This window comes from Chiloscyllium plagiosum, chromosome 27 (genome assembly GCF_004010195.1).
Source record: "Chiloscyllium plagiosum isolate BGI_BamShark_2017 chromosome 27, ASM401019v2, whole genome shotgun sequence".
Lineage (NCBI taxonomy): Eukaryota > Metazoa > Chordata > Chondrichthyes > Orectolobiformes > Hemiscylliidae > Chiloscyllium > Chiloscyllium plagiosum.
Genome location: NC_057736.1, coordinates 47720941 through 47733577, shown reverse-complemented (window position 1 = coordinate 47733577; position 12637 = coordinate 47720941). Strand labels below are relative to the sequence as shown.

The following is a 12637-nucleotide window of genomic DNA, read 5'->3' as shown; positions in this document are numbered from 1 at the left end:
GCAATAGTGTGAACAATATACCTCAAAACAAAGAGATGCCTTTCAAAGAACATTGGTACCTAGGTAGGATATGTCACAAGGAAGAACTGATTTATTTTTTGCAAAGATGCAAGCCTGGATCCTGGAATTTTTTAAAGGATCTGTTAACATTGAGACATGGAGTGAATCAATTGTTTTTTCGGAATGTTTTGGATTGTTTGATTTAGAATGTTGTTGATTACCTCAACCACAGTTGTAGACATTGTCACAACTGTCAAAATATGAGCAGAGTTCTCAAAGCAAGTTGTTGAATCAATACTGGCCTGAAGCCTCCTCAGTGAAATGGAAACTTTTAATAAAATTCATTTTTCAGCTTTATTGTTACTGGACATTAACCAGGCAGTGAAAGGCCTCAAGGGGAGGAGAGTGAATAGTGATAGTCAGCATAGCTTTGTGTGTGGGAAATCATGTCCACAAACTTGATTGAGTTTTTTGAGGATGTGACGAAGAAGATAGATGAGGACAGAGCAGTAGATGTTATGTACATGGATTTTAACCATACCTTTGACAATATTCTGCCTGGTCGACTGATTAGTAAAGTGAGATCACGTAGGATTCAGGAAGATGGATACCAAATGGATACAAAATTGCCTTGACAAGTACCAGACAGAGGGGTGGTGGTGATGGGTGTTTTGCAGACTGGAGGCCTATGACCAGCCGTGTGCCGCAGGGATTGGTGCTGGATCTACTGTCATTCATATAAACAATTTGGATAAAAATATAGAAAGCATGGTTAGTAAGTTTGCGGATGACACCAAAATTGGTGGATAGTAGACAGTGAAGTAGGTTATCTAAGATTACAAAGAGATCTCAATCAACCGGGCCAAAGGGCTGAGGAGCGGCAGTTGGAGTTTAGTTTGAATAAATACAAGGTATTGCATTTTGGTAAAACAAATAAGGGCAGGATTTATTCAGTTAATGGTAGGGCCCTGGGTAGTGCTGACCAACAGAGAGACCTAGGGGTTCAAGTACACAGTTCTTTGAAAGTTGCATCAAAGGTAGGCAGGGTGGTTAAGAAAGTAGTTAACATGCTTTCTTTCGTTGCTTAGACTATTGAATGTAGGAGTTGGGATGACATGTTGAGGCTGTACAGGACATTGCTGAAGCCACTTTTGGAGTCCTGTATACAGATCTGGTCACCCTGCTGTAGGAAGGATATTATTAAATTGGAGAGGGTTCAGAAAAGATATGTAAGGATATTGCTGGGACTAGAAGTTTTGAGTTATAAGGAGAGGCTGAATAGGCTGGGACTTTTTTCACTGGAGTATAGGAGGTTGAGGGGTGGTTTATAAAATTATGATGGACATAGATAAGCTGAATAGCAAATGTCTTTTCCCTAGGATGGGGGAGTTCAAAACTATGGGGGTATATTTTTAAGGTGAGGCGAGAAAGATACCTGAGGGGCAACATTTACACACAGAGGATGATCCATACTTGGAATAAACTGCCAGAGGAAATGGTAGATGCAGGTACAGATATTTGGACCGGGACATGAATTGGAAAGGTTTAACGAAATAAGGGCAAATGAGGCTAGTTTAGTTTGGGAAACGTGGTTGCTATGTACAAGTTGGACGGAGTGATCTGTTTCAATGCTGTCTGACTCTATGACTCTAAGAAAAAGTCTATAATTGTAATATCAGCGATTTAACACAGCATGGCAGTGGAATGTGCTCCAGTATGTGATCTCTCCATTGATACGATTGATTTCAATGGAAGCAAACATCAGGAGGTATGTTAAACAGATGACAAATTGATCTCATCCATTTTATACATTAAAGCAAAGTTAAAATTGTTCCCACAATCAGAAGGACACTAAGAAAATTGTAGAACGACAAAAATCTCTAGAAATAAAGATTACACAGAGGGCTGTATAAAGGGAACACCATACTAGTTTGGCTGTCCCACATTTATTCTGCCAAATATTAAATCTGGAGGCCAAAAATGAGAAAGCATTCCTTTCTCAAACTGAAAATAACTACAATAACAGCTACAATTTGTCACCATCAGTTTTGGATTTGGGAGTTGGAAAAAGTTAAGTAATTACTCGTTCTTAGGATCACCAACTGACCACTGTTGCATAGCAATATCTGAGCATCGTGATTACTTCTGGTTTTGAAGCCCTTCAAGGTAACTTGTTCAATGAATGACCAATTCAAACAGAAATGTAAGAAAAAGGCATTTGACTGAAGGACTGTAGTATCTGTCCCTCTGGAAATAAGCCCCTTGCAATCGCTTATGCCTTCAGAAAAGGTGGAGAGAAAATTAGCAAGGAAATATTGCGGCACTGAGGTTAGGTAGAATAAGAAGGAAAGGGAGGTGCACAAAGCTAGACTGACCTTACTGTGAGCATACACAACAGATCCCAACAACTTCCAGGTTCCACCCCTACGATCCATCCGTACCATCCGAAGAATCTGTAGGAATCTCATGCTACGAAGTGCTGAAGTGGCAAAGATATTTCCCTTAGTCCCAGCAGCTATCACAGCAACAGAGGCAACAAATACAATAAAATCTGAAAAGTAGAAATGAGATGAAAATTAAGATTTGAAAGTTGAAGTTATCATTGTTCGAGTCACCTCCTTATGCATCTGAACATCTTGACTTGTGCAATGGTATGGATTACATGGATACTTTCACCACTCCAGAACCTGCCTACTGATCATTCTCTAAATATAAATCAAAGCAGTCAATCATTGGAAGATTATTTGATTATATGTGACCAGCAAAATGGAGTTCAAATAAATAAAACATGAAACTATAGAAGCGGGATATCTGAAAAAAAAACACAGAAATTACTGGTGAAACATATAAAAAATTTTCTGAGCAGCTGCAGGACACTCTTAAAAGGGAGTGCAAGCAGCCAGAAGTCATGGCATCATCGGACGAATGAAAAGAGTGACAAGGTCTTGCAAGGGGAGTTAGCACTAAGTTGAAAAGAAGAACCTCTCAGTATTACTCCCCGAGTCATGTGCTAATGAGGCGAGGAGCAGGAAGATGGTACAGTTAAATAAAGAGCTAAAGAGCTGGTATAAGAGGGAGGACTTCAGATATCTGGATCATTTGGATGTCTTCCAGGGCAGGTGGGTCCTACATAAGAGGGACAGGTTGCACTGAAACTGGAGAGGCACCAATATCTTTGCTGGTGTCACTTGGGAGGTTTAAACGAGTGTGGCAGGCAAGTGCGAATCAGAGCAGTAGGACAGCAAATGAAATGACCGAGAAAGATTTAGAGACAAAGGTCAGTAAGGCTAAGAGGAAGGACTGACAACTGAAGATGGTGTGACTAGCAGTCTGAAGTGTATTTATTTTAATATGGGGAGCATGAATTTAGACCTTGGATTATTACATACAAGTGTGGTGTTGCAGCTATTACAGAGACTTGGTTGAGATAGGGAAAATACTGGTATCTTAATGTTCCAGGATTTAGATATTTCGGGCAGAACAGAGAAGGATGTAAATGAAGTGGAGGAGTTACATTACTGATTAGGGAGATATCACAGCTGTACTGAGGAAAAACACCTCGAAGGGCTCATCCAGTGAGGCCATGTGGGCAGATGTCAGGAATAGGAAGAGTGCAACCAGAGGGCTTCCAACAGCCAACAGGAGATACAGGAACAGAAATGTGGCCAGATTATGGAAAAATATAGAAACAAGAGGGTTGTTGTAATATTTGATTTTAATTTCTCTCTATATCGACTGGGACTCCCTTAGTAATCTAATTAGTAAGTTTGTTGGGGGAGCTGCAGATGGTGAGAAGGATTGCCACAGGATACAGCAGAATATAAATAGGCTGGAGACTTGGGCAGAGAAATGGCAGATAGAATTTAAAATGGACAAATGCATGGTGATGGGTCTTCAAAGGTCTAATGCAAGAGGGAAGTAAACAGCAGAACACTTAGAAACATTAACATTCAAAGGGATCTAGGTGTACAGGTCCACAATTCCCTGAAGGTGCCAATACAAGTGGATCAGGTGTTCAAGAAGGCATATGGTAGGGCAGAGAGTATAAACATTGGCAAGACATTTTGCAGCTGCAAAGAATATTACTTAGGTCACATTTGGAATATTGTGTACAGTTCTGTCACCACACTACCAGAAGAATGTGGAGGCTTTAGAATGTGTACAGAAAAGGTCTACCAAAATGTTGCCTGGTTTGGAGGGTATTAGCTATGGGGAGAGATTGGGCAAACGACTTGGTTTGTTTTCACTTGAATGTCGGAGGCTGAGTGGTGATCTGATAGGAGTTTACAATATCATGAGAGGCATGGATAGAATGGATAGTTGGAGTCTTTCTCCCAGGGTAGAAATGTTAAGATTAGATTAGATTAGATTACAGTGTGGAAACAGGCCCTTCGGCCCAACAAGTCCACACCGACCCGCCGAAGCGAAACCCACCCATACCCCTACATTTACCCCTTACCTAACACTACGGGCAATTTAGTATGGCCAATTCACCTGACCCTGCACATCTTTGGACTGTGGGAGGAAACCGGAGCACCCGGAGGAAACCCATGCAGACACGGGGAGAACGTGCAAACTCCACACAGTCAGTCGCCTGAGGCGGGAATTGAACCCGGGTCTCTGGCGCTGTGAGGCAGCAGTGCTAACCACTGTGCCACCGTGCCGCCCCCTGCTGGGGACATCGGTTTAATGTAAAAGGGGGAAGTTTAAAGGAGATGTGAGAGGCAAGTCTTTTTTTATGCAGAGGATGTTAAGTGCTGAATTGCGCTGCCAAAGGAAGTGATAGAAGCAGATACAATAGTAACGTCTAAAAGGCATCTTGATAAATACATAAACAGGCAGGGAATAGAGGCAGAGGTTTTCAGGTTAGAAAGAAGTCATGTATCGGTGCAGACTTGATGGGCTAAAGTGCCTGTTCCTACTGATCTCTGCTAGGTCTGGCAAAATCTGTGCAGAGAAAACAGAGTTAGCATTTTGAGTCTGGTGATGAAGAATTTTGCCAGCAATTTCTGTTTTTGTTTCAAACTGAAGCTCAGTCCTATTGATACTCGAGCCTTTAAAAGTCTGTAAATGCAACGAGGGCTAAAAGATGTGGAGAATTTTGGGATTCTCAGAAAACATTATTACGACTATAAAACTAGATAACTGAAATTCAACACAATGAGGGTTGTAGGGAGCAGGAATGGTTTATAAACCCCTCCATGAAAGAAGAAGAGTTCAAAGCAGCAAGGTTCAGGGGTTTACAGATGAAATGGAAAGACAAGGAAGATTGAAGTGCAGAGAGGTTAGATATCATGCATAAGATAACAAATACTTATAGCCTACCACTGAGGTATAAAATGTGTGCTGTTGTTCACCTAGTAGAAGCTACCTATTCTCTGCAGTAAAAAAATCAGTTTAAACTTCAAGAAAACTAGTTACCTTTCCTGCTACAGTTGCTGCGAGTTGCAATTTTTGAATTGATAAATCAGAAACATTTTCCAAGTTAATCAGTCGCTCTGTACTTATTAAAAACCAATGGAAGGTTCCAAAGACAACCAACATAAAGGGCCTGGTTAGCCAAAGTAGGTCCATCTCAACACTGGAGTCAGGAAGCCAAGACCACTGAATTAACTTTCCAACTTTTCCGTTAGCCTCCCAAAAATCTATTATCCCTATTAGTTTGTGTAGGTAAGGGGGGGAGTTAAGGTCATTAGAGTTTTAGTTAGTAATGTTATATATTCAAAGTTTGTGAGAAGATTTGTAGCTTGGGTGCTCGTTGCTGTGGTTCTGTTCGTCGAGCTGGAAGTTTTTGTTGCAAACGTTTCGTCCCCTGTCTAGGTGACATCCTCAGTGCTTGGGAGCCTCCTGTGAAGCACTTCTGTGGTGTTTCCTCCGGCATTTATAGTGGCCTGAACCTGCCGCTTCCGGTTATCAGTTTCAGCTGTCGGCTGTAGTGGCCGGTATATTGGGTCCAAGTCTATGTGTTTGTTGCATTCACAGAAATATGTTGTTGGATTTAAAATAAAGAAAGCATAATTATTTAACTATTATGATTGGTTGGAAATTTAATTAAGTATTCTCTGTGCCCAGTGAACCTCATTGGAGTCAGAAACCATTAAGCTTTTTTTTTCAATCGCTGCGATTTCAAGAATTTTATCATGCCTTCGTTTACCACGTCAACCACAGATGTAAAATATTCCTTCATCCCTTGAGTGAATTGAGTGAAGTTTCCAGAGGTAGGAGTGGTTATGTTGTAAATTTCTTCCACCCGGTGGGTGGCGCCCTCATATATCGAATCCAAACCATTAATCAGATTCTCACGGTTAACATTGAGGCTTTCTGAAAGCTGTTCCAATTCCTCATGAATGGAGGATATTGTTTCATTGTCAACTGCCTCATATAATTCTTTTGTTGCCTGCTCCATCCTGTCATAGATCAAACTGGCCTGCTCTAACAGAAGAAAATAGGCATCCTCCCCTTTCCACTTGATGTTCGTTAACCATGGGAATAGTTCCACTGATGAATATTCAACCAAAATTTTGAGAAATGTCGTAACACCTTCTAAATTTGACCTTTATAGAAAAAAAACATAAAGTTCTCAGTTTCACATAGACATGTATAGAACATGCAGACCACAAACAGTGCATTAAGACCCACACAGTTATTCTGGTACTTAAACTCCACACAAGACACCTCCTACCCTCCTCCTGTATTCTTCCACTGAATGCTGTCTCAAGCATGCAACAAGTCTCCCTTTAAATTTGGTAATTCAATTTGATTTTCTAAAGCTACTTTTCAAATATTTTTCTTCCTCACTCTTTTCTTGGTGTAAATATACAAGAGAATAATAATGGAATAGTTCTAATCCCATTTTTTGGGCACAGGGGCCATAGACCCACCAGGAACTGCCAGTTGCTGAAGGATGCCTTGTACTGACATTGGCTTTGAGTGAGAGCTACACGGATAGAGAACTAGAAGAGAGAGGCTGGAGACCTTGGTGGTAGGGGTCAACAGGAAGAATGGTGATGCTTCTGCTGCATAGGGTCATGCCCTAAGGACCTGGCGGCAGTACAATAAGAAGTTTCCTAATCTGTATCTGACTTTTTAGGAATGGGAGTTGGTTGTCCTTTTCTTCCTCTCTCGTGAATCGGATTCCTGTTAGTGTGGCGTTGATGGTCCGGTGTGTTTTCTCTATTTCTGTGTTTTTAATGATTACAAAGGTGTCATGAACGTATCTGACCCAGAGTTTGGGTTGACTTTGTGGTAAGACTGTTTGTTCTAACCTTTGCATTACTGCTTCTGCTATGAGTCCAGAGATCGGTGAGCCCATGGGTGTTCCGTTGATTTGTTCGTATATCTGGTTGTTGAATGTGAAGTGTGTTGTGAGGCACAAGTCCAGTAGTTTAAGTATGCCGTCTTTGTTGATGGGTTCAACATCCTGTTGTCTGTTAAGTCTGTTCAGCAGGTTGGCTATTGTTTCTCTGGCTAGGGCTTTGTCAATAGACGTGAACAGTGCCGTTACGTCGAATGAGACATGAATTTGACTGGGACAACATTACCATTATAGGGCAAGCGAAACAAAGAACAGCCAAGGAATTCCTAGAAGCTTGGCACTCATCCACAAACTCCACCAACAAACACATAGACCTGGACCCAATATACCGGCCACTACAGCGGACAGCTGAAACTGACAACCGGAAGCAGCAGGGACAGGCCACTATAAATGCCGGAGGAAACACCACAGAAGCGCTTCACAGGAGGCTCCCAAGCACTGAGGATGTCACCTAGACAGGGGATGAAACGTTTGCAACAAAAACTTCCAGCTCGGCGAACAGAACCACAGCAATGTTATATATGCTAATGATCGATATCAGTTTATCTGTAGCTATTCTCCAATTACTTCCTATAAATAGTTGGTAGACTGGGTCTGTGGCAGGTAGTGAGGAAACCATACTTGCTTTCAGTGAACAGTCAGGCTGCCAAAGCCAAATCAAAACAGGCAAAAGATGAGCTGGGAGAACTGGCTTTCATTTTACAATGTTTTTTTTAAATCTTAAAAGACTTTTGCCTGAAACAGTATCTGTTAGTTAGAATCAAACTGGCTCTAAAGCACTTCAAACCTAGATTTTTCGGCATCTCTCAAAAAAAAAACCAAGGACACCATAATCTTGTTAAAGTAGCAGCATCATCACACCTGATACATAGGAAGATGGTCATGGTTGGAGGTCAGTCACCTCAGCTCCAGGACATGTCTGCAGAGTTGCTCAGAGTAGTGTCTGAGGTCAAGGACCATCTTCAGCTGCTTCACCAATGACCTTCCTTCCATCTTAAGGTCAGAAGTGGGGATGTTCGCCAATGATTGCACAACGTTCAGCACCATTTGCGATTCCTCAGATGCTGAAGCAGTCCATGTCCAAATCTGTCCAACAAGATCTGGACAATATCCAGACTTGGGCAGACAAATGGCAAGCAACATTTGCGCCACACAAATGCCAGGCTATAACCATCACCAGCAAGAGACAATCTAACCACCACCCCTTGACAGTCAGACTGCCAAAGCCAAATCAAACCAGGCAAAAGATGAGCTGGGAGAACTGGCTTTCATTTTACAATTTTTTTTTAAATCTTAAAAGACTTTTGCCTGAGACAGTATCTGTTAGCTAGAATCAATCTGGCACTAAAGCACTTCAAACCTAGATTTTTCTACAATGATGCTACAATCACTGAATCCTCCACTGACAACATCTTGGGAGTTATCATTGATCAGAGACTGAACTGGACTCACCACATAAATGCAGTGGCTCCAAGAGTAGGTCAGATGCTAGGAATACTGGTGCTGGGTCCACTACTTTTCATCATTTATATAAATGATTTGAATGTGTGCATAAGAAGCAGATGACACCAAAATTGGAGTGTAGTGGACAGCAAAGAAGGTTACCTCAGATTACAAGAAGATCTTGATCAGATGGGCCAATGGGCTGAGAAGTGGCAGTGGACTTTAATTTAGATAAATGCGAGGTGCGGCATTTTTGGAAAGCAAATCTTAGCAGGACTTATACACTAAATGGTAAGGTCCTAGGAAGTGTTGCTGAATAAAGAGACCTTGGAGTGCAGGTTCATAACTCTTTGAAAGCCAAGTCGCAGGTAGATAGGATAGTGAAGAAGGCGTTTGGTATGCTTTCCTTTATTGGTCAGAGTATTGAGTACAGGAGTAGGTCATGTTGCGGCTGTACAGACATTGGCTTGGCCACTTTTGGAACATTGCGTGCAATTCTAGTCTCCTTCCTAATGGAAAGAAGTTGTGAAACTTAACAGGGTTCAGAAAAGATTTACAAGGATGTTTGCCAGCGTTGGAAGATTTGAGCTACAGGGAGAGGCTAAATAGGCTGGGGCTGTTTTCCCTGGAGCTCACTGGTCTGTAGTTCTCTAGCTTGTCCTTACCAACTTTCTTAAACAGTGGCACCACATTAGCCAATCTCCAGTCTTCTGGCACCTCACCTGTGACTATTGATGATACAAATATCTCAGTAAGAGGCTCAGCAATCACTTCTCTAGCTTCCCACAGAGTTCTAGGGTATACCTGATCAGGTCCTGGGGATTTATCTACTTTCATGCTATACTATATTGGGTCACTGTGTGAAGAAGTTTCTCCTCATTTCTCCAAAACGGTCTGTTGCATATCTTGAGAACCCAAGCTCTTGTTCTGGACCAATGCTTGCTTTCACCAATTCGTTACCACTCTCTGAGAGATCTCTGTCAGTAACATCCTCTCAAACCCTCTCTGATATTAGTTGTTGCTATCATTACATTGGGAGTACATGACAGATAAAACTTAGTGTACACAAGTATAAAATGGTTCATTTTGGCAGAAAGAGGCTGAGGAGTGATGTTATAGAGGTTTATAAAATCATGAGGGGCATGGATAGCATAAATAGACAAAGTCTCTTCTCTGGGGTGGGGGAATCCAGAACTAGAGGGCATAGGTTTAAGGTGAGAGGGTAAAGATGTGAAAGAGACCTGAGGGGGGATGTTTTCACACATAGGGAGGTACGTGTATGGAAATGAGCTGCCAGCGAAAGTGGCTCTTGGCTAGTACAATTGCAACATTTAAAAGGCATCTGGATGGGTATATGAATAAGGATATGGGCTGGGTGCTGCAGGTGGGACTAGATTGGGTTGGGATACCAGGTTGACATGGATGGGTTAGACCGAAGGGTCTGTTTCCGTGCTGTATATTCTCTGGAATTCTCTACACAGAAGGCGGTAGAGACTAAGTCACTGAATATATGCAGTTCTGAAGAAAGGGTTACTGGACCCAAAATGTTAACACTGCTTCCTCTCCACAGATGCTGTTAGATCTCAAGAGAGAATCAGTCATGATCATGTTGAATAGTGAAGAAGACATGATGGGCTAAAAGGCCTACTCACAAGGAAATGCAGCACAGACCCTTGGGTCCAACTCATCAGCGCCAACCAGACACCTCAATGTGACCTATTCCATTTACCAGCACCCGGCCCATATCTCTCTAAACCCTTCCTAGTCATATATCCATCCAGATGCTTTTTAAATGCTGTAATTGTAACAGCCTCGACCTCTTCCTCTGACACCTCATTCCATACACACACCACCCTCTGCGTGAAAAAGTTACCCCTCAGGTCCCTTTTTAAATCTTTTCTTTCTCACCTTAAACCTGTGCCCCCTAGTTTTGGATTCCCTCAACCTAGGAAAATGACCTTGGCTATTCACCCTGTCATGCCCCTCATGATTTTATAAACTTTTGGAAGGTTACCCCTCAGTGTCCGATGTTCCAGGGAAAAAAAAACCCAATCTTTTCAGCCTCTCCTTATAGTTCAAACATCATAGAACATAGAACAGTACAACACAGGACAGGCTCTTCAGCCCATGATGTTGGGCTGAGCATTTATCTTCATCTAAGATCAACCTAATCCTCAATTTACTGCCGTCCATGTGCTTGTCCACAGTCTCTGACCCTACTACCATCACTTGAAATGCATTCCATGCATCCTTCACCTCTGTGTAAAGAATCTACTCTGACATCTCCCCTATACCTTCCTCCAGTCACTTTAAAATGATGATCCCATGTGAATGTCGTTTCTGCCCTGGGGAAAAGTCTCTGGCTATCTACTCTACCTATGCCTCTCATTACCTTGTACACCTCTATCAAGTTACCTTCTTCTCTTCTGTGTGAAAAGTCTGAGCTCACTCAACCTCTCTTCATAAGACAAGCCCTCCAATCCAAGCAGCATCCTGGTAAATCTCCCCTGCACCCTCTCTAAAACATCTACATCCTTCCTATAATGAAGCGACCAGATCTGGACACAATATTCCAAGTGTGGTCTAAACAGGACTCTATAGAGCTGCAGCAAAACCTCGTGGATCTTAAGCTCAATCCCCTTATAAATGAAAGCCATCACGCCACGTGCCTTCTTAACAACCCTATCAACTTGTGTGGCAACTTTGACAGATCTATATACATGGACCCCAAGATCTCACTGTTTCTCCACACTGCCAAGAATCCTGTCTTTCACCCTGTATTCAGCATTCAAATTCAATCTTCCAAAATAAATCACTTCACATTTATCCAGGTTGAACTCCATCTGCCACTTCTCAGCCCAGCTCTACATCCTGTCAACATCTCCACAGATGCTGTTAGATCTCAAGAGAGAATCAGTCACGATCATGTTGCAACAGCCCCTGACACTATCTACAACACCACCGACATTTGTGTCATCGGCTAACCCACCCTTTCACTTCATCATCCAAGTCATTTATAAAAACTACAAAGAGCAGAGGCCCAAGAACAGACCCCTACGGGACACGACTGGTCACCTACCTCCAGGCAGAATACTTTCCATCCACTACCACTCGCTGTCTTCTTTCTGCCAGCCAATTCTGTATCCAGACAGCCCAAATGTCCCTGTATCCCATACCTCTTAACTTTCGGAATGAGCCTACCATGGGGAATCTTATCAAATGCCTTATTGAAAAACATATACACCACACCCACCGCTCGACCTTCATCAACTTGTCAAGTCACATCCTCAAAGAACTTAATAAGGCTTGTGAGGCATGACCTGCCCCTCACAAAGCCGTGCTGACTATCTTTAATCAAACTATGTTTTTCCAAATGGCCATAAATCCTATCTCGCAGAATCCTTTCCAGTACTTTGCTTACCATAGACATAAAACTGAGTTGTTGTGGTTCTGTTCGCCGAGCTGGGAATTTGTGTTGCAGATGTTTCGTCCCCTGTCTAGGTGACATATGGCCATAAATCCTATCTCGCAGAATCCTTTCCAGTACTTTGCTTACCATAGACATAAGACTGAGTTGTTGTGGTTCTGTTCGCCGAGCTGGGAATTTGTGTTGCAGATGATTCGTCCCGTCTAGGTGACATTCTCAAAGCTTGGGAGCCTCCTGTGAAGCGCTTCTGTGATGTGTTCTCCGGCATTTATAGTGATTTGTACCTGCCGCTTCCAGTTGTCAGTTCCAGCTGTCCGCTGCAGTAGCCAGTATATTGGGTCCAGGTCGATGTGCTTATTGATTGAATCTGTGGATGAGTGCCATGCCTCTAGGAATTCCCTGGCTGTTCTCTGTTTGGCTTGTCCTATAATAGTAATGTTGTCCCAGTCGAA

The 12637-nt window shown here is 42.4% G+C and overlaps 1 protein-coding gene across 2 annotated transcripts in view; it reads right to left on the bottom strand.

The window, feature by feature from the left end:
* Nucleotides 1-12637, bottom strand: part of LOC122563760 (potassium voltage-gated channel subfamily KQT member 4-like) — a 631877-nt gene that overhangs the window by 160957 nt on the left and 458283 nt on the right. For both annotated transcript variants that reach the window (XM_043717964.1, XM_043717965.1), the window contains exon 4: nt 2376-2551. In XM_043717964.1, coding sequence (XP_043573899.1) covers nt 2376-2551 — 176 coding nt within the window. The remainder of the gene's footprint in view (nt 1-2375; nt 2552-12637) is intronic.